At 39.6% G+C, this 22534-nt stretch overlaps 2 protein-coding genes across 2 annotated transcripts; both read right to left on the reverse strand.

The window, feature by feature from the left end:
- Positions 1-1030: 1030 nt before the first annotated feature.
- Positions 1031-3579, reverse strand: LOC113024264 (ecto-ADP-ribosyltransferase 4-like). Its single transcript, XM_026171167.1, has 5 exons — positions 3378-3579; positions 3125-3220; positions 2309-3027; positions 1807-1854; positions 1031-1713 (listed from the first exon to the last, which is right to left on the reverse strand). Exons 2-5 carry the CDS (start codon positions 3182-3184, stop codon positions 1635-1637), a joined length of 906 nt encoding a protein of 301 aa, XP_026026952.1. The 5' UTR covers positions 3185-3220; positions 3378-3579; the 3' UTR covers positions 1031-1634.
- A 2551-nt stretch (positions 3580-6130) lies between these two features.
- glb1 (galactosidase, beta 1) lies at positions 6131-21748 on the reverse strand. The gene is made up of 16 exons (XM_026171169.1): positions 21509-21748; positions 19280-19449; positions 18788-18938; positions 16843-16903; positions 16663-16757; positions 16391-16571; positions 16171-16229; positions 15969-16090; positions 15073-15113; positions 14859-14971; positions 14606-14680; positions 12473-12562; positions 12275-12388; positions 7618-7749; positions 7079-7318; positions 6131-6715 (listed from the first exon to the last, which is right to left on the reverse strand). The coding sequence occupies exons 1-16, from the start codon at positions 21563-21565 to the stop codon at positions 6485-6487; spliced, it is 1932 nt and encodes a 643-aa protein (XP_026026954.1). The 5' UTR covers positions 21566-21748; the 3' UTR covers positions 6131-6484.
- Between the last annotated feature and the right edge of the window lie 786 nt (positions 21749-22534).

The raw sequence follows: 22534 nt of genomic DNA on the forward strand, positions 1-22534 counted from the left end.
AGAGAGAGAGAGAGAGAGAGAGAGAGAGAGAGAGAGAGAGAGGAAGTGCAGTTGCAAAGGTCTTAAGCAAACCCTCAAATCTTTATAAAACAGAAAGTTGACACAGTGGTTTAGTGAAATATGTTTAAACAGCCACACTACAGTCAGTGACCAGAGCTGTGGTCCACCATTGCAGAGAAGAAGACAGGACAAACACATCCTGCAGTGTTAAATGAAAAAGAATGAGGTCTGGCTTCCTGTCAGGCTCAGGAAGTCTCACAATATCCGAGCATTGTCTTTTATTCAGTTCAGCAGCTTCTTTGTTGCATGTTTTTCAATGACGTCCACAGAAATGTTCACAACCTGCTCAAGAATCAAACATGCACAGGTTTCGTGTTAGCCTAGATTCTCTCGGTTAAGTGATGTCTGGCTGGGTGGTTGGCATCAATCGATATTTAATTAGCAAGTAATTAATTATCAAAAAAAGCAAGAATGACCCTACCAATTAATCCAAATTGTCTAATAAATCAAAAAAGCTATGGCAAGTACAATTTTCTGTCAATATTACTGTCTTAATTAGGGATGGAAATCGAGAACCAGTTCTTCTAGAAAACTGGTTCCCAGTAGTCCAATTCCTTGGAATTGTTCACCTGCCTATCGATCAGGCTTATTGGTTCTTGCGCTCGCACTACAATCAACCGATATCAGTTCACGTGTCAGAGGAAGAAAAAAGTAACACCGTCTAGTGTGGACATGGACATTTAATTTATTTTTATTGCACAAAAAGACAAGATAAATGGCAAAGTGCAAAACTGCATCCAGGACAGAAATAACCGCATTATGCTGCTGACACTAACTTCAGTACTTTGCAAGCATCATACAGTTTTCTGTATGATAATTCTGCATTATTAAGTGATAAGAACAAGTAATCTGACGTCCTGTAATCATTATGAAGCTATAATTTGAGATACAATAAAAGATACAGTAAAAAAAAAAGTTTTTGTACAGAGTATCGGTATCGGATCAGTATCGCCGATACCACCCTGAATTATACTTGGTATCGGGTCGGAAAGAAAATCAGTGGTATCGCACATCACTACTGAATGCCACTTACCCTAATCAGTAAGGGCGTATTTAGTTTAGTCCTGTGAATCATACATTAAAGTTTTCCTGAAAGTCGTTTATGTTGTAATATACATATATTAAATATAATATACAATCATTTTCCAGAATTGCATTAAAGAATTATTGTATTTCCATTGTTGAATACTTGGAGGTACACCAGAAGCAACTGTACCAACCCTTTATTCTGACCTTATCGACACATATCGGCTTTTTTCATTCCCATCACTCATTTCCTATAATCATTTTAAAGGCATGCAAACCCTAACAAGAAATAATAAACACATACTGTATATATATTTCAAGTATGCTGTACATTTTTCTAGCATGCATAAAGAAAATAAAAACTGAGTTTATAATTCATAATATATGACAGAAGCAGAAAACTGTATTTGACTATATTTTGACACAATACTGCAATACTGCAATTCACCACAATCTGCCAAATAAAGACCTAAAAAAAGGTGTATGAATAATCAAAGCAATATTGCAGATTATAAAACCCAGAAAACTCTGAATGATAACTGTTTTTGCTAAACAGCTAAAGAAACAGAAGATAAGGCTGCAAGCACTGATACAAGCCACAGGGTGGCGACAACAGCTGGAGGAGACCTGAAGACATGGGAAAAAAGCATATTATTATTATTATTATTATTATTATTATTATTATTATTACAAAAATAATCATTAATAATAATAGTTTACCTGTCTCGCTCTGCAACAGCTGTGGTAGTCTCCTGACCTACTGACATCCTGGATTGATAAAGGAGAGAAAATACTTTAAGTAAAATCTACTGACACGTGGTTTTATTTAAACCACACTCAACCCCAGTGGAGATGTGGAGAGCAATCCTCACATTTTAAAATCCTCTTTTTGCTACTTTTCACATCACTTAATTTTACATCAGAGTTTATAAAAGCTTTGATAAGCTGAGTATTCCCCAGTTATTACTGTGTACTTACAGCAATAACAACCACTAAGTTATAACAGAGTAACAGACTGTTTCAGACACCAATATTTCCCTCTTTTGATTTATGGGGCTTAAGTATTTTAGTATATGCAACTAGAACTTTTTTTTTTCAAATACATAAAAAACATATTTATATATTTAACATCACACTGAAAGATACATTTGTAGTTCTAAGTTTAATTTCTGTAGAACTAATAAAAAAAAATTCACTTTACTTGAGAGAATATGAATCTTACCGTGAAAAGATGTAACAGTTGTGTGAGCTTTTCAGTCCCGACTGTTTCAAATCAATCTCAAGGTATTCGTCACCATCCGATGTAGTTTTTGTTTTCACTTGTTCCACAGTGAAAACTTCTGCTGGAGATAAGAGTATTTCATCCTGTTCTTGACCGCACACATAGTCTTTCAGGTTGACAAAGAAGCAAGAAGTGAGATGTAAAATAGTACTCTCATTGACATGTTTAGGTCTCTTTAGCTCTTCATAGTCTGAATAAGCTAAAGTGAAACTTGTAAATCTCACTGTGGAGCCTTTCTGTGGTTGGTTTTTACCATCTTGAAAAACATAAAAGTTCTTGCACTCCTTTGGCTTCAGCAGCCTCATGGAGTCCATCAGCAGGAAATGAAGAGACTTGAGGTTGAAGTGGTCTTCATAGATGCTAACATTTCCACCCATTGTCTCTATTGCTTTGTTCAGTGTTTGTATGAACGATTTATCCTCATTAATATAGACTGAAAGTGCAGCACTATGCTCTTTTCGTCCTTGAGGGATCTGCTTTGAACACTCAATACTTTTATTCCACGCTTTCTGAAATCCTTCACTGTTATTTAGTTCTTGTTTTAACACATCTGACTCGATGAACTTCTTCATGGCCTCTTCACGGCATCCATAGTACAGATCAGCCACAACATTTGTGGTCTTTTGGACATCCAGTAGTCTTGTTTCCTTCGCGGTCACCTAATTGATATATCACATTTAAAAAGACATTTAAAAAGACATTTTTAAATGTATAATTTTTTAACCTTCTAATATTTGTTTGAATTATGATTCTTACTTTGTAATAGACAGCTATAAAAATTATTGCAGCAAGAAGCATTCTTCTTTTCTGCCCCATTTTTCTGCCTCTTCGTCTACAGACTGCAAGAAACCACTGCAGGATCAAATGCGGATAGAAAAAAGTTCTTTAACACTTTACACAGTCCAGAAACATGGAACTGACAAGATGTGAATGATCAATTATTTGTTTAGTTTCCTTTGAATATGACAACTTCAAAGTGTTAATGTTGAAAAGGCTGAAAGGCACATACCTGAAACAAGGAGAGTAAACTTGCCTTAGCACCTCACAAAAAACAAACTGCAGGGAAGCCACAAGCACAGCAGGCTCCAGGAAATTTGGAAAATATATATTATGCAGCAGTAAGTGTCATAGTAATCCAGAAGTTAATAAATTGCTTGTAACTGCATACGGTAAAGTTTGAACAGGATGTGAAACTCATGATCATGGGCCTCATAACGAGAGCAACAGGAAACAAAACAGAGTGAAAGAGCGTTGAGACTGTAAGTGGGTGTGAACATTACTGCCTTAGAGGGGGATGAAGTTAACTGTCACTGTTGCATGATAACATACTTTGCTTATGCAGACAGTGCGTGTTCAGCCCTTTAAAATAGTGAAGCCTGTGTGCTTCCAATTTGAGATCTACCGGACTGCGCTTTGGGTGGTGTCGTGTGGATCGCCCACATATATGTGCTTAATAAATAACTGTTGTTGACTGGACCTGCTCTGAGTATTTGTTGTTTATTCTCAGCCCATCATAAAAGAATCGGGACAGAAATGAAATACATTATCTTACTATGCAGTTCTTTAGTCTTTCCTGTGTTAGGAAGTAACTTCTCACTGGAATACCTGATATCCAGTCATCCTGCTTTATCCACTGAGTTCCTGTAACCTTGTTCAGATTTGTTTTATAACCAGAGAAATCGCCACAGCGCTGTGAAAAAGTATCTTCCCTTTCCTGAGTTTTTCTTCTGTGTGTGTGTGTCTTTTTCCCACACTTACATGTTTCAGATCATCAAATAACTTTTAACAATTCTGTTTTCAAGGATTCAAGGAAGCTTTATTGTCATTCTCATCGCATGTTTACATGAGATGGAACGAAATTACATACCCACAGGTTTTCCACAGGTTTTCCATAAAAACAACAGAATGACAAGTAATAAAATAGTACCAAATAGCAATAAAATAATACAAATGAGTAATAAATAATACAGATAAGTAATAGAGTAACACAAATTAAGTAAAGTGCAACAACCCGAGTAACAGTATGGAGTGAATATAGAAGTGTGGGTATAAATATTTTAGCAGCAAAGTATCAGTAGTGATTAAGGTGCTACAGTAGCAGTTTCTTGTCCATTATGTATTGAGATGTCTCACAGCTTCTGGAATGAAGCCGTTTCTCAGTCTGGGGGTTTTGCATTTAATGGTGGTTTTGTTTTGAAACAATGATTCCATATAAAAGAAAAGAAAAGCAAAGTTATCCAGCCTACTGTGTAAAAAAGGTTATTGCTCCCTAAAGCTAATAACTGGTTGTGACACCCCTGGCAGCAAGAGCTGCACACAAGCATTTGGCAATGAGGCCTTCACATCTTTATGGATCAATTTTATCCCACTCTTTTTTGCAAAATTGTTTTAATTCAGTCACATTTGACAATTTCAAATCATGAACAGACTTTTTAGGACGTTCCAAAGTGTCTCGGCTTATTTCAAGTCCAGATATTGACTTGGCCACTCCAAACCCTGTTTTGATGAGCCATTCAGAGATGGACTTGCTAGTATGTTTCCAATCATTGCACTGCTGCATAACCTGAGCTCTTGAACGTCAGGGCATAAACTGATGGCCGGTCATGCTTCTTCAGAATTTTTTGGTAGAGAGCAGAATTCATTCATCCATCAAGTCGTGCAGGTCCTGCATCCTGACACAAGGATGGATGAATCCATTGTTTTATATCCAATTCTGACCCTAGCATCCAAATGTTGCACCAGAAATCAAGATTTGTTAGAGCAGGCAATGTTTTTCAATTCAATTCAATTTTATACAGCGCCGAATCACAACAACAGCCACCTCAAGATGATTTATATTGTAAGTTAGACCCTACAATAATACATACAGACAAAATCCCAACAATCATATGACCCCTATGATTAAGCACTTTGGCGACAGTGAGAAGGAAAAACTCCCTTTTTAACAGGAAGAAACCTCCAGCAGAACCAGTCTCAGGGAGGGGCGGCCATCTACCGCGACTGGATGGGGTCAGAGAAGGAAGACAGGACAAAGTCATGCTGTGGAAGAGAGCCAGAGATTGTAAAATACTACCCAATCTACTTATTGTTGCCTTCCTATCAGCTGGAGACAGTCTGGCTATTCTCATCTGACCTCAAAACACTTTCACTCAGAGAACCGCTGCTCACTGGGTTACACAGTTTTGTGCAGGAAAATCCCAGCAGACCAGCACTATCTGCAATATTCAGACCACGTTCAGTCACTTGGACTTTATCAGGTTGTTTTCACCATGACTACATATCTAAATGCTTTGAGTTGGTGCCATGTGATTGGATTATTAGACATTTGTATTAACAAGCTAAGTATATCTAATAAAGTGGCCATAATGGCTTTGTTCGCCTTATGGTGATGGATACATCACACCCAGTATTTCCCACCACAAACAACGCTTACCTTTTATAGAGAGGACTACATGTTTTTGTGCACTTAAGTGCAGCCTCACCCAAGGCCACTTCAGAAGAACCTACAGCCATGTTTTTGGACACAGACAAGCCTCGGCAGCAGATCCCAACCCTTCCAACCACTGTACCACCACAGCAGCCAGGCGGACTGGTATCTTTTCATACAAAGACAAGACAAAGGGGATTTCTGAAATTCCAAATTATTTGGTTTTTATTTGAAAGGTGTATAAAGGTAAATCAAACTCAGAGTGCATGTAATGTAATGTAAAAGAATAAAAGCAGCAATCCCGCAGTAATTTAAAAATACAATAATTCCCTGATCTGAGTTTTGAACAACAAAGAAAAAAAAAAAAAAAACAGCTTTCAGTGGCTTTCACTTCATTCCCTTTTTGAAGAGGAAAAAAAGTCTGTGAATTTGGAATCATGTGGAATCAGTGAGGTAGAGAAACCCGAAGTTAATGTGCTGATAAAAAAAACAGGCTAAAATAATTCAGCAAAATGCACAAAAACACACATCATTGATATTATTTCCCAAATTTAACCACTTTTCATAGTTTAAAAAAAAAAGAAAGATTGTTGAGGTGACCCAACAAGTGCTAAATCAATGAGTCTAAATGTGCAAATAGATCCCTTTTGTGCAGCGGAGAGTTTTCTTATCGTCACAGTAAATCCTCTTTAACAACTGTGCTGTTTGTAGTCAGACTGGACTGTTGCATTGAGGATGGGGGTGTTGGTGAACTCCACAGTGCACGCTTTAGAGCCGCAGAGAGCCCCTTCAAGCTCCAGGACGGTCACATTGTTTGGTGCAGCTGTACTGAGGATGTTAGCAGGGACAAAAAGTGTCATCTGAGGCCCTCGAGTCGGCCAGTAACGTCCTACATTAAAGCCGTTTATCCAGATCTGTCCCTGAAAAACACAAAATCACAAAGACAAGCTACTTAGCCCATTTTTCATCAAAATAAAATTAAATAATTAACAAAAATTAAAAATATCTTGTGTATCTATCTAGATGTCAAAGGTCTAATACACCACCTGGTCCTAAAAAAATTGTACACAATAATTTCATTTACCAGGATGCAACTAAAAATGAATATTCAGTCTGTATACAGTCACATAAACACATGTACTTTGAGGTCAAACTGTCACCTTCTATCCAGCAGACCCTCTAAAACCAAAAATATTAAATGCATAAGAACATTCAGCAGAGAAAAGCAAAACCTGTCTTTTGACAAGTTAGCACCAGTGCGTGCTATAAAACATGTCACATGCCTTTCTCCAACTGCTCAGCTTGATGTAGGTGTCCTGAGGGAGGTCTGGGATGCCGTCGGGTATCACGAAGCTTCCCCCGTAGAAAGCTGGAGGGGAGAGATCAGCTGGCTGAGGTGGATCAAAAAGTGCAGGCTCTTTTTCTCCGAGGAGGCCCTTCATGACTGCTTCATCAATACTGAGACTGTACATGGTCCAGTCGGTGAGAAGGTCCGCCCCCAGGGTCAGATTAGACACCAAGCCCTGTGATAAGAGAAGAGAAGATCTCACGGGACTGTTTTTTTAAACAGCTAACAATAATAATAATAATAATAATAGATAAACAGAAAATAGTTTTGTTTGTGTGTCAATTATTATGTTTTATTATCTGATCTCTGATTGATGAAACTCTGAAGAACCAAAAAAAACCCTACATGAACCTCTGGACAATTTTTACAAAAGTGACCAAATTCCGCATGACCATAGACCTGGGATACTTACACAAACACTAAAATGTCCAAAGGACAAACATCAGCACGACATGTTGTAGCACAGAAACAAACCTTGAAATCGTTGATCTGTTTTCCGTAGTTTACTCGGCCCATGTTCTCCACCAGTATGTCCACCTGACTTCGAGCCTTCCCGGTTACATTGATGCTTAAGACTTTATCCCTTTCAAGAATTCCTACAGCCAGCTTGAGAAGAAATAAAAAAAAATCTGTAAAAAAAATCCAGATTATAGCAGAAATAATCACATTTTCTTGATCAGTGCAAAGCAGTTTTTGGGGAAAAAGTGGAGATTATATCAAGTTTAAAAGCTTAACCTGTTTTGTTTACTAATCTATCTTATTATACTACCTGTAGTTTTAGACTTAAATGAAAATGTAAGAAAGATTAAGAACCACGAGGAGGTAACGGAAATGGCACTTTTAAAATATTATTTTCAAAATAATAATAACAAAAAACCCCACACCAAGTATCACATCTGAAAAAGATTTTAAAGGAAATTTGAGGGAAAACTAAACATCTAGAGCTCCTTTTTCTTTTCTTTTAATTTCAGTTCTTTTGAGATGAAGGAAGAAGAATCCAGATGCAAAAAAAATAAATAAAAAAATAAAACCTACTCAGTGAAAAAGGAGAGAATGATTTAAAGGTCTAATATATATATTAGGGGTGCAACGATATTCGTATCGATATTGAACCGTTCGATACAGTGCTTTCGGTTCGGTACGCATATGTATCGAACAATACAAAATTTTTGATTTATTTTATCAACTTTCCTTCTGACGATGCTGTCTGTGTTGAGCGCTCAGTGAATCTGCGTTCGACTACTCCGCCTAGGCTCGACAGTGCAGCCTAGGCGGAGTAGTCGAACGCAGATTCACTGAGCGCTCAACACAGACAGCATCATCAGAAGGAAGAGCGCAGGGCATTCAGATCTGGCGTTTGGAATTATTTTGGTTTTCATGTGATGTATGACCCTGAAGGTAAGCGAGTCATGGACTAAAGTAAAACAGTATGTTTGCCATGCAATGCTCAATTACATGGGTGGGAGCTAGTGTGTTAGCGCAGTTAGCTCGTTAACATGTTGGCCATCTAGCCCCATGCACGGGGCGATCGGCGGTAGCTCGTTAACGGAGATTTGCCGTGTTGTGGCGTTAAGGTCATTTCAACGAGATTAACCTGAAAGCACTAGTGGGAACACAACGAATATGACTCGACATTTACGCCGACATCATCCTAGTGCAAAGACAAGTGGAAGCAGAAAAAAACAAGCAAGCATGCTACTAACTTTAGCCGAGTCATTTAGACAGCTGTTGGCACATGATTCTCCTTATGTGTTTAATATGCTGCTGAGAATATAGCCCAGAAGAAGCGGATAGTATAGCTTTTATTTTGGAAAGAGCCATTTCTCTGTAATAAACTCTCTTTTCCAAAGATGAGTGATTCCTCAATCAGATACAGGGCTCGCAATATCGCTAGCCCGACGTCCCGGGGCTAGCGATCTTTTCAGTCGGGCTACCAAAATCTATCTCTTCCCTGCCCGTCGGGCTATTGTAGGAAAAATATATGTCAATGCTTTTGCATTCTTTCAGAAATGTAGCTGGGTAATTATGTCATTGGCATCGGTGAGCCACTATCAATATGTGACATATTGAAATCGCGTTTGAATTTGCGCTTGTTTTTTTGCTTTCACTTTGCAATCGTGCGAACTGTGTATAGAGAGCGACAGCACTGATCTGTGAGTGATGAAAATTTGTGCACCAATTCCTCTGACATCGTCTTATTAATTGTTAGCTTACTATGCAAACATGACAAGTGAAATCTCCCGCAGCAAGCTTAAACATGTGAGAGGTTGATCGCGCAGAGAATCGCTGAGCTTATGTGAGTGCGCGTGTAAAAGCAGCAGGATATATATTTGACTACGATGACCTGGATGACTGAGAACCTTCACAGACAGATATATATTTTAGTTCTGCTGAGCCAAATAAGACAGGTCAGGGTGAAGAAGTGACAGCCAAAGAAAAGCTTACCACAAAACGGAGAAGTTATGACAAATCAGACTATAAGGCAAAAAGAAAGTGCAGCTTTATGGTTTTATGGACAAAAGAATTTCTGTGGCTGCAATATGACGAGCTAAATAACCAGGGCTGCACATAAATGGTCCGCAGGTGCGCATTCGCTGTCAAAATAAAAAACACGCACAAGGGTTAGGGTTAAATTTAAAAACTGTACTTTTGAGTTAAAATATATATTTATAATTTTAATAAATGACAAATTAAAAATGCATGAACATTTTTTTTGTATCGAAAAAAATATCGAACCGTGACACCAAAGTATCGAACCGAACCGTGAATTTTGTGTATCGTTGCACACACATATATATATATATATATATATATATATATATATATATATATATATATATATATATATATATATATATATATCCCACCGATGCCTTCTTGTTCCAGAAGCCCACTTTTCGTCAGGGTGCCCTGGTTCCTCAACACCTGACGCGGACCTTGTTGATCCGGGCGACGTCCGAGCCGGCATGCCTTCATATTTATCTGTCTCGCTCATGTCTGCGGTAGGCTTGCTTAGCATAGGGGGTCTAGCCTTAGGACCCTTACTGGATACAGACGCCCCAGGCAGGAAACGAACTTGCGATCCTCTGTTCCAAAGGCGTGTAGTCTAACCACTACGCTATCCAGCTGCTTGAAACCTGGATCCCCCGTAGTCGGTTACCAAGATTACGTGAAGTACCCTCAGAAGGTCTGCTAGATGATGTTAATGCAGCACTACGGACGATACCTACAACCACGATTACCGACACTAACAAGCTGATCTACAATACGGCAGCAGTGATCAGTGAGATGCTTGGCTACAAGTTGAACAGCCACAAGGGGCAGTACCCTCCATGGAGGAGGCGGCTAGAGGGCAAGATCAAAGTAGGAGGGAGGTTAGCCAACTAATGGAGTTGCAGAAAGGTGCGACACAGAAGGTGCATAAGAAATACAGCAAGCTGTCCATACATAGTGGTGGTAGACAAACAGAAGAAGACAGCCGTAGTGATCGATGTAGCGGTTCCAAATGACAGCAATATCAGGAAGAAGGAACACGAGAAGCTGGAGAAATACCAAGGGCTCAGAGAAGAGCTCGAGAGGATGTGGAGGGTGAAGGTAACGGTGGTCCCCGTGGTAATCGGAGCACTAGGTGCGGTGACTCCCAAGCTAGGCGAGTGGCTCCAGCAGATCCCGGGAACAACATCGGAGATCTCTGTCCAGAAGAGCGCAGTCCTGGGAACAGCTAAGATACTGCGCAGGACCCTCAAGCTCCCAGGCCTCTGGTGGAGGACCCGAGCTTGAAGGATAAACCGCCCGGTGGGGGTGGAAACATCATGCTATGGGGCTGTTTTTCTGCCAAGGGGACAGGACGACTGATCCGTGTTAAGGACAGAATGAATGGAGCCATGTATCGTGAGATTTTGAGCCAAAACCTCCTTCCATCAGTGAGAACTTTGAAGATGAAACGAGGCTGGGTCTTCCAACATGACAATGATCCAAAACACACCGCCCGGGCAACAAAGGAGTGGCTCCGTAAGAAGCATTTGAAAGTCCTGGAGTGGCCTAGCCAGTCTCCAGACCTCAACCCCATAGAAAATCTGTGGCGGGAGTTGAAAGTCCGTGTTGCTCGGCGACAGCCCCAAAACATCACTGCTCTCGAGAAGATCTGCATGGAGGAATGGGCCAAAATACCAGCTACTGTGTGTGCAAACCTGGTAAAGACCTATAGTAAACGTTTGACCTCTGTTATTGCCAACAAAGGTTATGTTACAAAGTATTGAGTTGTATTTGTGTTATTGACCAAATACTTATTTTCCACCCTGATTTACGAATAAATTCTTTACAAATCCTACCATGTGGATTCATGGATTTTTTTTTCCACATTCTGTCTCTCACAGTTGAAGTGTACCTCTGGTGCAAATTACTGACCTCTGTCATCATTTTAGGTGGGGGAACTTGCACAATCGGTGGCTGACTAAATACTTTTTTGCCCCACTGTGTGTGTGTGTGTGTGTGTGTGTATGTGTGTATATATATATATATATATATATATATATATATATATATATAAAATATTTATAAATATATAAATGTATATATATAAATAAAGTTCAGTTAATAAACTGAACTAATAAAGACGAAATGACTTTATTAGTTCTACCTTAATTGTGGAATATCTCTTTTTTATTTATCCTGCTGTTGTTTGGCAGTAAAGTGTGCCGTCCTTGTCGTGTCATTGTATGCGGTTGTACTTTGTGCTTATTGCAGATCAGTTCTTTTCAGTGTTTCATTTCTGTTTTCATCTTTTGTAACATATCCAGCTGCATCTTTAATGATTTTATTATGATTTTTTTTCTTGTTTTATCCACAGCGGTTACTGCAAAAAAAATTATGGGTTTTGATGCAAAAGACATCGAAGTTTGTTAATGAATAAATAAGTGACTTACTAAACATGAACACAGGAGCCTAATCAAAAAAAACAAGACAACAACTTAATGAAAGCAAAAGTTGTGTAAGTTTAATGATGCATACGTTTGGCTTCCACCGAAATATTTAAGAACAACAGCTAGTCTAAACTTGAACTGACTGAGCGAACTGTGATAAAGTCTGGCTTCATATGAAGAAGAACCTCCACCTAACATCTGATACTCACCCCGTCCACTGACACGTATGCTCTGTCATGGACCCCATTCAGTGGAGATGACAGTGGAGTTGGTGTGGTGCAGTCCATGGGCAGGATGGTCCTATAGAGCATAAAACCAAAAGCCTAGAGGAGCATAAGAGACTCGTTAATGACAGTACAAAGTTATTATTGCTGATAAAACGGGAAAAACGGAACAATTACTGGTACCTGATTCAAGTCGATGAAAGTCTGAGGATGGATGCTTCTGACAGGGCCAGAGAGAGACAGTACGTCTAGGGCATCCGACACGGTCTGGAGCTGCAGGTGGCACAAGGTCAAACTTTAATCTTTAATTTTCATCAGTCCATAAGCTTCATTATCCATTTTTTAATAAAGCAATGTGAAAATCATTATTAAAGTGCTAAAAAAGTAGCTGTTTGTCAGAGATTTACAGTTAACAAACAGTCAGGTGAATAAACAACACTGAGACACTCGAGATAGTTAACGTGCTGCACGGGTGAATCTCAGACAGAGCGACACCACGAACTGCAGCATTCGTTTATTTTTATAGGTTACATCGTCAATATGAAAATATAATCACATTTCCTGTTACGCAGGTCCTGATGCTGTCTGTGTGTGTGTGTGTGTGTGTGTGTGTGTGTGTGTGTGTGTGTGTGTGTGTGTGTGTGTGTGTCACAAAGTGTGTGTGCTAATAATGTCACAGGGTGAGCTTCCTGTTTCTGCAGAGTTGGTACATTGTGTCTGGTGAAATATGTGAACATAAGTATAACATAACATTTGAAGCATAATCCAATAAAACAGTAAAAACTAGGGCTGAACGATTATGGAAAATAATCTAAATGCGATTTTTTGCCCCAATATTGCGATTGCGATGCGATATGCGATTATTTTTTAAGGTATTTGTCTTCTGTATTATTAAACAAAGACAAGCAATACATCATATAGTATGGCCAATACTATATTACATTAATTTTAAACTGTTCTTTCCTGGAAGACAGACCTCTGTTATGATGACATGAGGTGATGCATGAATTGATGACTGACATTTTTATTTAACTTCTTCAATCACAACAGTATATTTGAACATACACAATAGTTTATTTTTAGCTTACAAACATCTGAGCATAAAGTGCTGACAAGGAACCCTGGTGTAAACATTAAAATGAAAGTCAGTACAATGTGCAGATTGCAGAAATATACATAAAAAAAATCAGTGGCTTTACCACACTCAGTTTTTCGACATCTGTGAACTACTAGACAGTCATTCAATTAAAAAATAATATTAAATAAATAAAAAATACACACATCTTACTGATCTCTGCAGTCAGTAACATTACACATAAAGTGCAAACATAATAGCAATTGTATAAACACACACACAAACACGCCTTTAAAATTTAAAGGCGTGAAATTGGACGGTCTAGCCTTCTGAATCAGAAGGCTAGTTCTGATTAGCGTCACCGCTGTCTCGGTGGAGTTTATTAAACTCGGCCGTCTGCTTCATGCTATCTAAAATATAACCAGACACTGGTGTAAATTCTCGACTGTCTCATACTTCTGTTTAATAAGTTTTCTGTTTGACGTTTAGTCAGCTGTGTGAAAACCAAGGAGGAACCCACCCGGGGGATTAATAAAGTTTTATTTTATCTAATCTAATAACTTTAATCTCAGCCAAACCGATTTACTCACGAACAAACAAAACACTGAAAAAAGCCCAACAATAACATTTTTAGGTTGTCTAAGTGACTTATATATTACGTTTAACCCGAGCAGCGAAACTCCGCGGTGATCTGAAAATGATGTGCCGGGAGTTGTGCCGTTCTCGGCCGCATCAGTAACCCTCGAGCTCCCGGCTAGCTGTCGAGCTGGTGGGTAGCAGACGCTTCTGAAAACGTCGAAGCACTTTTGCAAATATGGGATATCTTGATAAACCGAGCAGATATTTGATGCTTACACAACTACTTTCTCGCCTGAAAATATGTTAAAAGTTTATTTTGTGACCCAGAAAGATTAGTATGAGTAATTTTAAAACTTAGTAGCGGCCGCCATTGCTGGAAACTGGAGTTTGGCTGGGCCGCGCTATGAATTCTGGGATATGGTAGTAATTTGGACAGCCTTCGGCGCGTCGCTGTGACGTAATCGGTCTACAAATGCGGCCTCAGGAGGATGCAGCCCATGAATTGTATAATATAATCGCAGTATAATCGCAGCCTTTGCGGTTAGAAAATTGCACTTGATCATGTCGCGATATTATCGCAAATGCGATATATCGTTCAGCCCTAGTAAAAACTCTATAACACTGTTTTAATGACTTTATTAAAGGTGATGAGTATCACCCACCTTCTTCATTGTTACGGCACCATACGCATACTTTGGAGTTGTTGGTGGTATCGGCCCTTCTGGTACCTTACTGTACTGTTGGAAAAATGCAAGTTTGTCAAAATGGCTTATACAAGAAAACCATACTCAAAAGAAACAATGAATTACTTATTGTAACTACAGTTAGCGTATGCTAATGAAATGCTGCCACAGTGTTTTATTACCTTCACAGATATTAGACACTGTAAAAGTAGAAGCTTACGCTTGTTCGTACCATTTTGATCACCTCTCGGATGGCAAAATATTTCTCTGTGAGGTCTCCGGCTTCTGTGAGCGGAGCATCGTAGTCATAGCTTGTAGGCTGTGCAGCGTATGGCATATTGGCCCCTGAGGGTATTAAGTGACAGTCAGACAAAAGGCAGTGTTTTGTCAGAAGTCATGTGAAACAATCATCATCTCAGCAGATCAGTTTGTCAAAGTGGACTCACCATTCCAGTATCCAAAGTTGGTTCCTCCTATGAACATGTACCTGTGTGAGGAGGAAGGAAGGTGAGTACCGGTATATAAGCTAAAATATCCACCTGCTGTATTTGCAAATGTAGAGCAATTAGCTAGTATCCAATTATTTTACATAGCAATGTGTATATTCTTACAATAATTTAGCCCATTTCAATCACTGTTTGCCATAGTTGCAAACTCAAGATGGAAATGTTCAAGTGTGGATTTAAGATCAGACTCATTATTAATCACACACTACACAGAGTAATAATGTTTTACAGATCTGCTTCTTTTCACCTGCTCCCTGTAGATGTCACCTAAGAAGCTCATATGCCTCTTTGTTACCGTTATTCACAACTGTGTTGTCAAAGGAGATGTCTTTTTTTTTTTTATTGTAGAAGAAACATTTGGCTGAAACTTTTTGATCACACCACCCTGACACACTGTGGAAATGTAGAATGGTGTATAAACACAAGAGAATGAAAAAGGTAAATGAAGGAGAAATGCAAAGTGCATTATGGGATGGGGTGGTAGATCGGTACCAAAGATTTTTGTCACTTAAGCCTGTTGCAAGGTTGTTGCTAGGAACAGCTAATTTAATGTTTGTGTGGCAGTTGTAAAATTAAAACGATACAATACCAGTGCATAAATCATTTTAGCATCTTGCTAAGTGGCTGCTAAGCAACATGATGCTGCCATAATGTCTGATAGATAAGAACCTTCTATCATTTACCTGTGCACCATGTTTGGCCAATCACTGTATTAGGTGGCAGTTGTAGCAGTGGATTGATCCCTGGAGGCATCACTTCACCAATACATTTCTAGCTTTAGATGATACAGCCCTTCACTGTCTCTAACAATCAGTCTCTGAGATCCATAAACTCACAAGTTGACGTTTGCTCCCATGAGCAGCATCTCGCTGAGGACCTTAGCCACTTGAGTGGGCGACACAACCGAGTGATGTGATCCCCAGTGGTCCAGCCATCCAGTGTAAAATTCAGAGTTCACCTGTGAATTAAAAACAGCACCGTGAGCACCTAAAGAGAAAACGTACCATGCTGTGAGAACATTGTGAGGGCGACCCTTACCAAAGGCCCGTGAGGTTGAACTTGTCTCTGTGCTTTAAAGGCAGCAGTAACATTAGCACCTAGCAAAAGGAAGAGACAATAATAATCATGCATTTGTTTTTGCTACTTCCCTGTGAATGACTAATGAAATGTGACAAGGAGTCAGTGCAGAAAAAAAACAAGAAGTTTTCAGCTTAGAGTGTTCACCTCACTCTGCATTTTACCGTTGACAGATACCTACCCGGCCCAAAATCCACAGTGGCATAGAGGTCTTGTATTGAGCCACACTTGAGGTAGCCCAGCCCAGCCCCATCTGTAGTGAACAGCACCACCTCATCACCCAGGTAAGAGCGGAACAGCTTGGACAGGTGACGCATGTAGTTGTAGTCACAGGCAAAGTAACTGCCGTATTCATTCTCCACCTATCAAACAGGTATGTAATGATGATGTAAAACATAACAACAGCAGCTAAAGCAGGTACAAATCCAAACACCAGGAAAGTCCTGGACTCACCTGAACAGTGATGATCGGACCACCATTCTGATAGAGATACGGCTTTATCATAGGCAGCAACTTCCCCATCCATTTATCCACTGCTGCGATGTAGTCTGGAATACACAAATGACTCTGTTGCGAATTGTGCTGTATATACAATTTCTACTGGTTACATTACCATTTGCTTTTGTTTCTCACCTGAATCTGTAGAGCGCAGTACGATGTCTTTCTTTTTGAGAAGCCAGGCAGGCAGACCACCCTGGTTGGCAGAAATACACAAAAATAGATAACGTGAAATAAAGTCCAGTGAAACTTAAACAGCAGAAATATAACTTGCAATTCATACTAATATTAAGAAATTTTTGCTAAATGCATGTTTAAAGCTTTGAGGCATGGCATAGCATAGAAACTCAGTTTCTATTCGTTGCTAAAAAAGACAATTACTATGGGGACCACAGAGTATGTATTGCAGTAGAGGTTAATTATGAGGCGTGATGGGTTTCTGGGAATGTTATGATGCTTTGCACCAAAGGTTGGGAAGCTTTGCAATTCGGTTCATCCAGAGGGAAATATAAAATTTTACAGCGGTGTTCCGGGTCCCGAGAGGATCAACTCAACACTTGAAATTTGTTACTTATCCTTTTATCCATCAATTATTCATCAACAGTTTCTGACCAAACATTTAAATAAAAAGAAAATCACTGCTATCTGATTCATAAATTTCTGCAGATTTCAGATGAAGATGATACTAAACTGCACAGTGCTTCTGTTATAACAGCATGACTTTGCAGCCTGGATGATGAACAGGCTTGACTGCCTTCCAGACTTCTCACCATCTAAAAGCATTTAGCTTTAGTAAACCAAAAATACTGCAAAGAAGACCCCCAGGGCTGTTGAGCAGCTAGATCTGATATGAAACAAGAGCAGGACAATAGTCCTCTCCCTAAAGTTGGTCACATCAGTTCCCACATGTTTAGAGACTGTAGTTAAAAGAACAAGGGATGCTACAGAGTGGTAAACATGGCCCATCCACAACCTTTTTGAGGCATATTGATAACCTTCAAATCCAAAATTACCTTTTTTGTGCTCAACTGTGAATAAAAACATCACCAAATCACTGCACTATCCGGTTGTTAAGTCTGACGTCACTAGCAGTGTCTGGACCTAAACTCCGCTGCAGGTCCATATATCAAACGATCACTATGGCATTACTGAGAGTTGAAAAACTGTCTAAAGTCTTTCATCTTTAATAAAATGATCAGCGTTCTGCTCTACCAGGTGTAACAATTGAGTTTAACATCCAGGCATCCATGAAAACGGAATTTATGACATTTAACGGAGTTAGAAGTTAGCAGGGAGTTAGCTCGCTAGCTTCTATCTAAATACAATATAGCATGTCCTGACTGCGGGGTTTTGGAAACAAATTAAAACGTACAGCTCTGTTATCACTTCCAACATAAATGAAGACAGAAAACTAAACAGCAGTGACGTTTGTAGGGTTACTGAAGTTGGGCTAGCTGGTATATAATGATGTGCTACGTGACCGCTAGCGACACAGCTATGTTAGCATAATATAAACAAGCTAACTTTTTTTCCACTCGATAAAAGTTAACGTGAGTGTTCTCGGTGGTCAGGAACAAATGTAATCGCATGGCAGGATGCTGTAAAAGGACCAAACTTCAGCCAGGAGAACAACTGAGATAATCCATCCATAATACGAGGTTAGTCATTCATATACTGCTGCATGGGCTGGGCTGTAGTTACATCCTAAGGTTTTAAAAACTGAGCTTAAATAAATGATTAGTGGTAATAAAAGCCGAGGGAGGTCAACAGTGATCACTGACTGTTTTTTGAGATTAAATAGAAGAAAATACATAACATTAAACATGTTAACAACACAAAAGGCATATTAAACGCAGACTACTTTAGGCCCGGAAGTAGGATTCGTCACGTCATCACTTAACGACCGGATACACGGCGTCCCAGCTTTTTTGGAAACGACTGTGTAGATGACCAGGTAAGAAGCGGTTAAGGCTGATGGAGGGATTAGACTCTCCACATTATTAATAAAAGGCAAGTGCATGTTTTAAGTGTCCTGTAATAGTTTATTATAAAAACACAGTCAACAAACACTTTCACTCACCATGTCCCACTCTGCACATATGTACGGTCCTGGCCGGAGGATGACCAGCAAACCGATGTCCTGCGCCAGCTTAAGGAAATGCTCCAAATCTCTGTCTCCACTGAAGTTGTACAAGCCTGGAAGCGCTTCATGGTAGTTCCAGGGAATGTACCTGCAAAGTGACTGAAACGTCAGTGTCATCCAAACAAACAGGAAACCTGTCAGATGTGTTTGTGCTTTCATTAACATGAAGCTTTAAATCAAATCATACATCCTTAGTTCTATAACTATTTTGTCATGATTGCGCCATAAATTAATTTGGATTCACTAACATGTAATCTATTTACAGTTTAGTTTATAGAGCATCATAGTGCTAAGATTATGTGTTTGTTTGCATCAACAGAGCAAAACTGCCACAGTTATTAACTTATAAGCTGAGTTCATTCGCTTCAGTTTCCACATCAGTTCCACAGATATGTGAAGATTACAGAGAGTGAGAGGAAGTAAGCCTACGTCTGGATGGCGTTCAGGCCTGCCATGTACATCTTGAGCAGCCGATCTTTCCAGTAGACTCTGGGTATCCTGTTATAATGGATACTTCCTGATATGTATTGAAACTTCTCCCCATCTTTACGGAAGCAGTCATGCTGGTAGTCCACAGTGAATGAAGGAGATTCCCCGAGCTGCAGACAGATCACAACACAACAGATTCACATCTGAATCTTTTTTCCCCTTTTTTTTTTTTTCATATTTGTCACACTTAGATGTTTCATATCATTTTACAATTAGACATGGATAACCCAGCCACATACAAAATATTCATTTTAAATGATCATTTAATTTCTTAAGGGAAAAAAGTCATCTAAACCTACCTGGCGCTGTGTGAAAAAAGCTATTGCTCCCTAAACATAATAACTGGTTGGGCCAATCTTAGCACTAACAGCTATAATCAAGCATTTGCGATACCTGGCAACATCACTGTGGAGGAATTCGGCCCGCTCTCCTTTACAAAATTGTTTTAAATCACACACATTGGAGGATTTTCGAGCATGAACAGCCTGTTTAGGGTTGTGCCAAAGACTCTCAGTCGGACTGAAGTCCAAACTTTGACTTAGCTCAACAAAAGAAACCTTCATTTCTTTTTGTTGAGCCATTCAGAATTACTGGTGTGTTTCAGATCACTGTTCTGCTATGTAACTCCGGTGAGCTCGAGCTTCAGATATTCTCCTTCAGAATTTGCTGGTTGAGAGCAGAATTCATGTTTCTGTCAATTACAGCAAGTTGTTCAGGGTCTGAAGCAGCAAATCAGCCCCAGAACATAACAATAACACCACCATGTTTGACTGCTGGTATTATGTTCTTTTTATGCAGACCTTCCAAAAAGTTCAGATTTTGTGTCATCAATCCACAGAATATTTCCCCCAAAGTCTCGGGGATCATCAACATGGTTTTTCAAATGTGTGCCTTTGTGTTCTATGTGTTGGTGGTTTTCTCCTTGAACTCTCCCATGGATGCCATTTTTGCCCAGTCTCTTTCTTATTTACGGGGCGATCGTGGCTCAAGAGTTGGGAGTTCGCCTTGTAATCGGAAGGTTGTCAGTTCGAGCCCCGGCTTGGACAGTCTTGGTCGTTGTGTCCTTGGGCAAGACACTTCACCCGTTGCTTACTGGTGGTGCTCAGTGGCGCCAGTGTTCGGCAGCCTCGCCTCTGTCAGTACACCCCAGGGTGGCTGTGTAGCTTGCCATCACCAGTGCGTGAATGTGTGGATGATTGGATGTGTAAAGCACTTTGGGGTCCTTAGGGACTATTAAAGCGCTATACAAATACAGGCCATTTTATTTCTTATTCTTGAATCATGAACTTCACTGAGGAAAGTGAGACCTGCAGTTCATTTGATCTTGTTCTGGGTTCTTCTGCGACCCCCTTCATGAGCTGCTGATGCGAGGCCGTACACTCCTGGGAAAGTTCACCACTGTTCCACGTTTTCTCCTTTTGTGAATAAAGGCTCTCACAGTGCTTCACTGGAGTTTATGTGTTTCTTTAGATTGTCCCATGATGTGTTACTTTTGGAGATTGTCAGACTGGTTCTGTTTAAGTGATTTCTTGAATCAGCAGGCCTGGCAGTAATCAGGCTTAAGTGTGGCTAATGAGTCTGTGTATATTCATAATTTGAGAACGAAGGACATTAACTTTTTCACATAGTGCCAGGTACATGTGGATAACTTTTGTTTGTTTGTTAAAAAATGAAATGATCAGTTAAAAACTACATTTTGTATTTACTCAGCTTATCTTTGTCTAACATTACAAATGTGTTTAATGATCTGAAACATGTACGTGTGACAAATATGCCAAAATATAAGCAAACCAGGAAGCGCTGTTTCTTAGCGCTGTATATTGCAGTGGTCATAATTTAGCAAGTTCGTGTTTTTATGGCACAGGGCTGACATCTCAGGTGATCTCAGGATGTCTCAGTAAAAGATGTCTCATTAAGATCCTGTAGTTATCCCAACATGGTTTTAAATGTTTCAGCTCTGCTAGACATTCCAGTGTAACCTATCGACCATTCATCTTTATAGTCTAAAACTCTGACAAACAACAACCGATACATGAGCCTGACACTACTGATGTTAAAAACCTTTATGATCTCACATCACAGCACCCAATTTCATGTTCGTGTAATGAGGCTGCAGAGTATGCACCAGACAAGTTTAAAACTTTATCTTTAAAAGCGTAGTCTACTCACTGATCGTCCAAAGAGCATCAGCAGAAGCAGCACGCTGCCAGTTTTGAGCACCAACATGATTACGAGTCTTCTCAGGAGTCCTGCTGCTCTGTTTCAGGCTCGGAGCGCATCCAAAGTTACCAAAACATGCAGAATTTATCTGAACACGGTCGGCGACAGACCTTACGTCCCTGGATCTACTGCGCGTGAGTCGTTTCATTTGGGCTCGCGGAAGTGAAATCATGTGATATGCTGGTGGAGTGTGGACGCTTTTACATCAGCAGAGGGCAGTGTTGAGCTTTTTATTCAAAGGGTTTGAAATAATGACAGTCACTGTTTTGAACTATGGGATAGAAGCCTTTTTTTTAAATGTACAATCTGACAGTATAGAGTAAAAATACAATATACAGCAGAAGGAAATATGGGTAAGAGAACGACAATGTATTAAATCCGCAATATTTTTATGTCTAGAAATCATGAGAGAGGTGAGGAACAGATGGTCTGGACCTGTGCGGAGGAGGGACAATGAATATACTGGATGAAGGATGTTGAATAAGGAGCTGCCAGGCAGGAGGAAAAGAGGACGTCCTAGTTTTATTTATTTATTTTTATTATTATTTTTTAAAATATTATTATTATTGTGCCGTATGGTGGCGTATGGACGCTTTTAAGCCAGCAGGTGGCAGTGTTGGGCCTTTTATTTAAGGCACTGAAGACGTTTTTTTTTTTTTTTTTTAAATATTCACAATGTAACATTTTACTTTAAAAGGTGTGTCAAGTAAGCTGTTTCATTTGGACTGTGTGTGTGTGTGTGTGTGTGTGTGTGTGTGTGTGTGTGTGTGTGTGTGTGTGTGTGTGTGTGTGTGTGTGTGTGTCTTTTAGTTACCTGCATTTTTCTCTACTAAGTAAAACCCAAGCAGATGAACCTATGAGGGACACTGTGGGGTGGCCTACAGATACTTGGCCTTGTCCTCGGTGTGAGCAGGGACACTGTGTGAGAAAACTGTTTGGATGTGGTTTAACTAGAGATAAGAATGTGGAGATAAA

Source organism: Astatotilapia calliptera, chromosome 6 (assembly GCF_900246225.1).
Source record: "Astatotilapia calliptera chromosome 6, fAstCal1.2, whole genome shotgun sequence".
NCBI lineage: Eukaryota > Metazoa > Chordata > Actinopteri > Cichliformes > Cichlidae > Astatotilapia > Astatotilapia calliptera.

Bases quoted from the DNA above. Each gene is read 5' to 3' on its own strand.
- LOC113024264 (XM_026171167.1), bottom strand. From the start codon at position 3,184: ATGGGGCAGAAAAGAAGAATGCTTCTTGCTGCAATAATTTTTATAGCT. The intron at 1,855-2,308 runs GTAAGATTCATA...TTATCAATCCAG, and splicing joins AACTGTTACATCTTTTCACG to GATGTCAGTAGGTCAGGAGA. The intron at 1,714-1,806 runs GTAAACTATTAT...CCATGTCTTCAG, and splicing joins GCTGTTGCAGAGCGAGACAG to GTCTCCTCCAGCTGTTGTCG.
- glb1 (XM_026171169.1), bottom strand. From the start codon at position 21,565: ATGTTGGTGCTCAAAACTGGCAGCGTGCTGCTTCTGCTGATGCTCTTT. The intron at 15,114-15,968 runs GTGAGTTTATGG...CTCCTCACACAG, and splicing joins ATGGGAGCAAACGTCAACTT to GTACATGTTCATAGGAGGAA. The intron at 14,681-14,858 runs GTACGAACAAGC...TTTTTCCAACAG, and splicing joins TCCGAGAGGTGATCAAAATG to TACAGTAAGGTACCAGAAGG.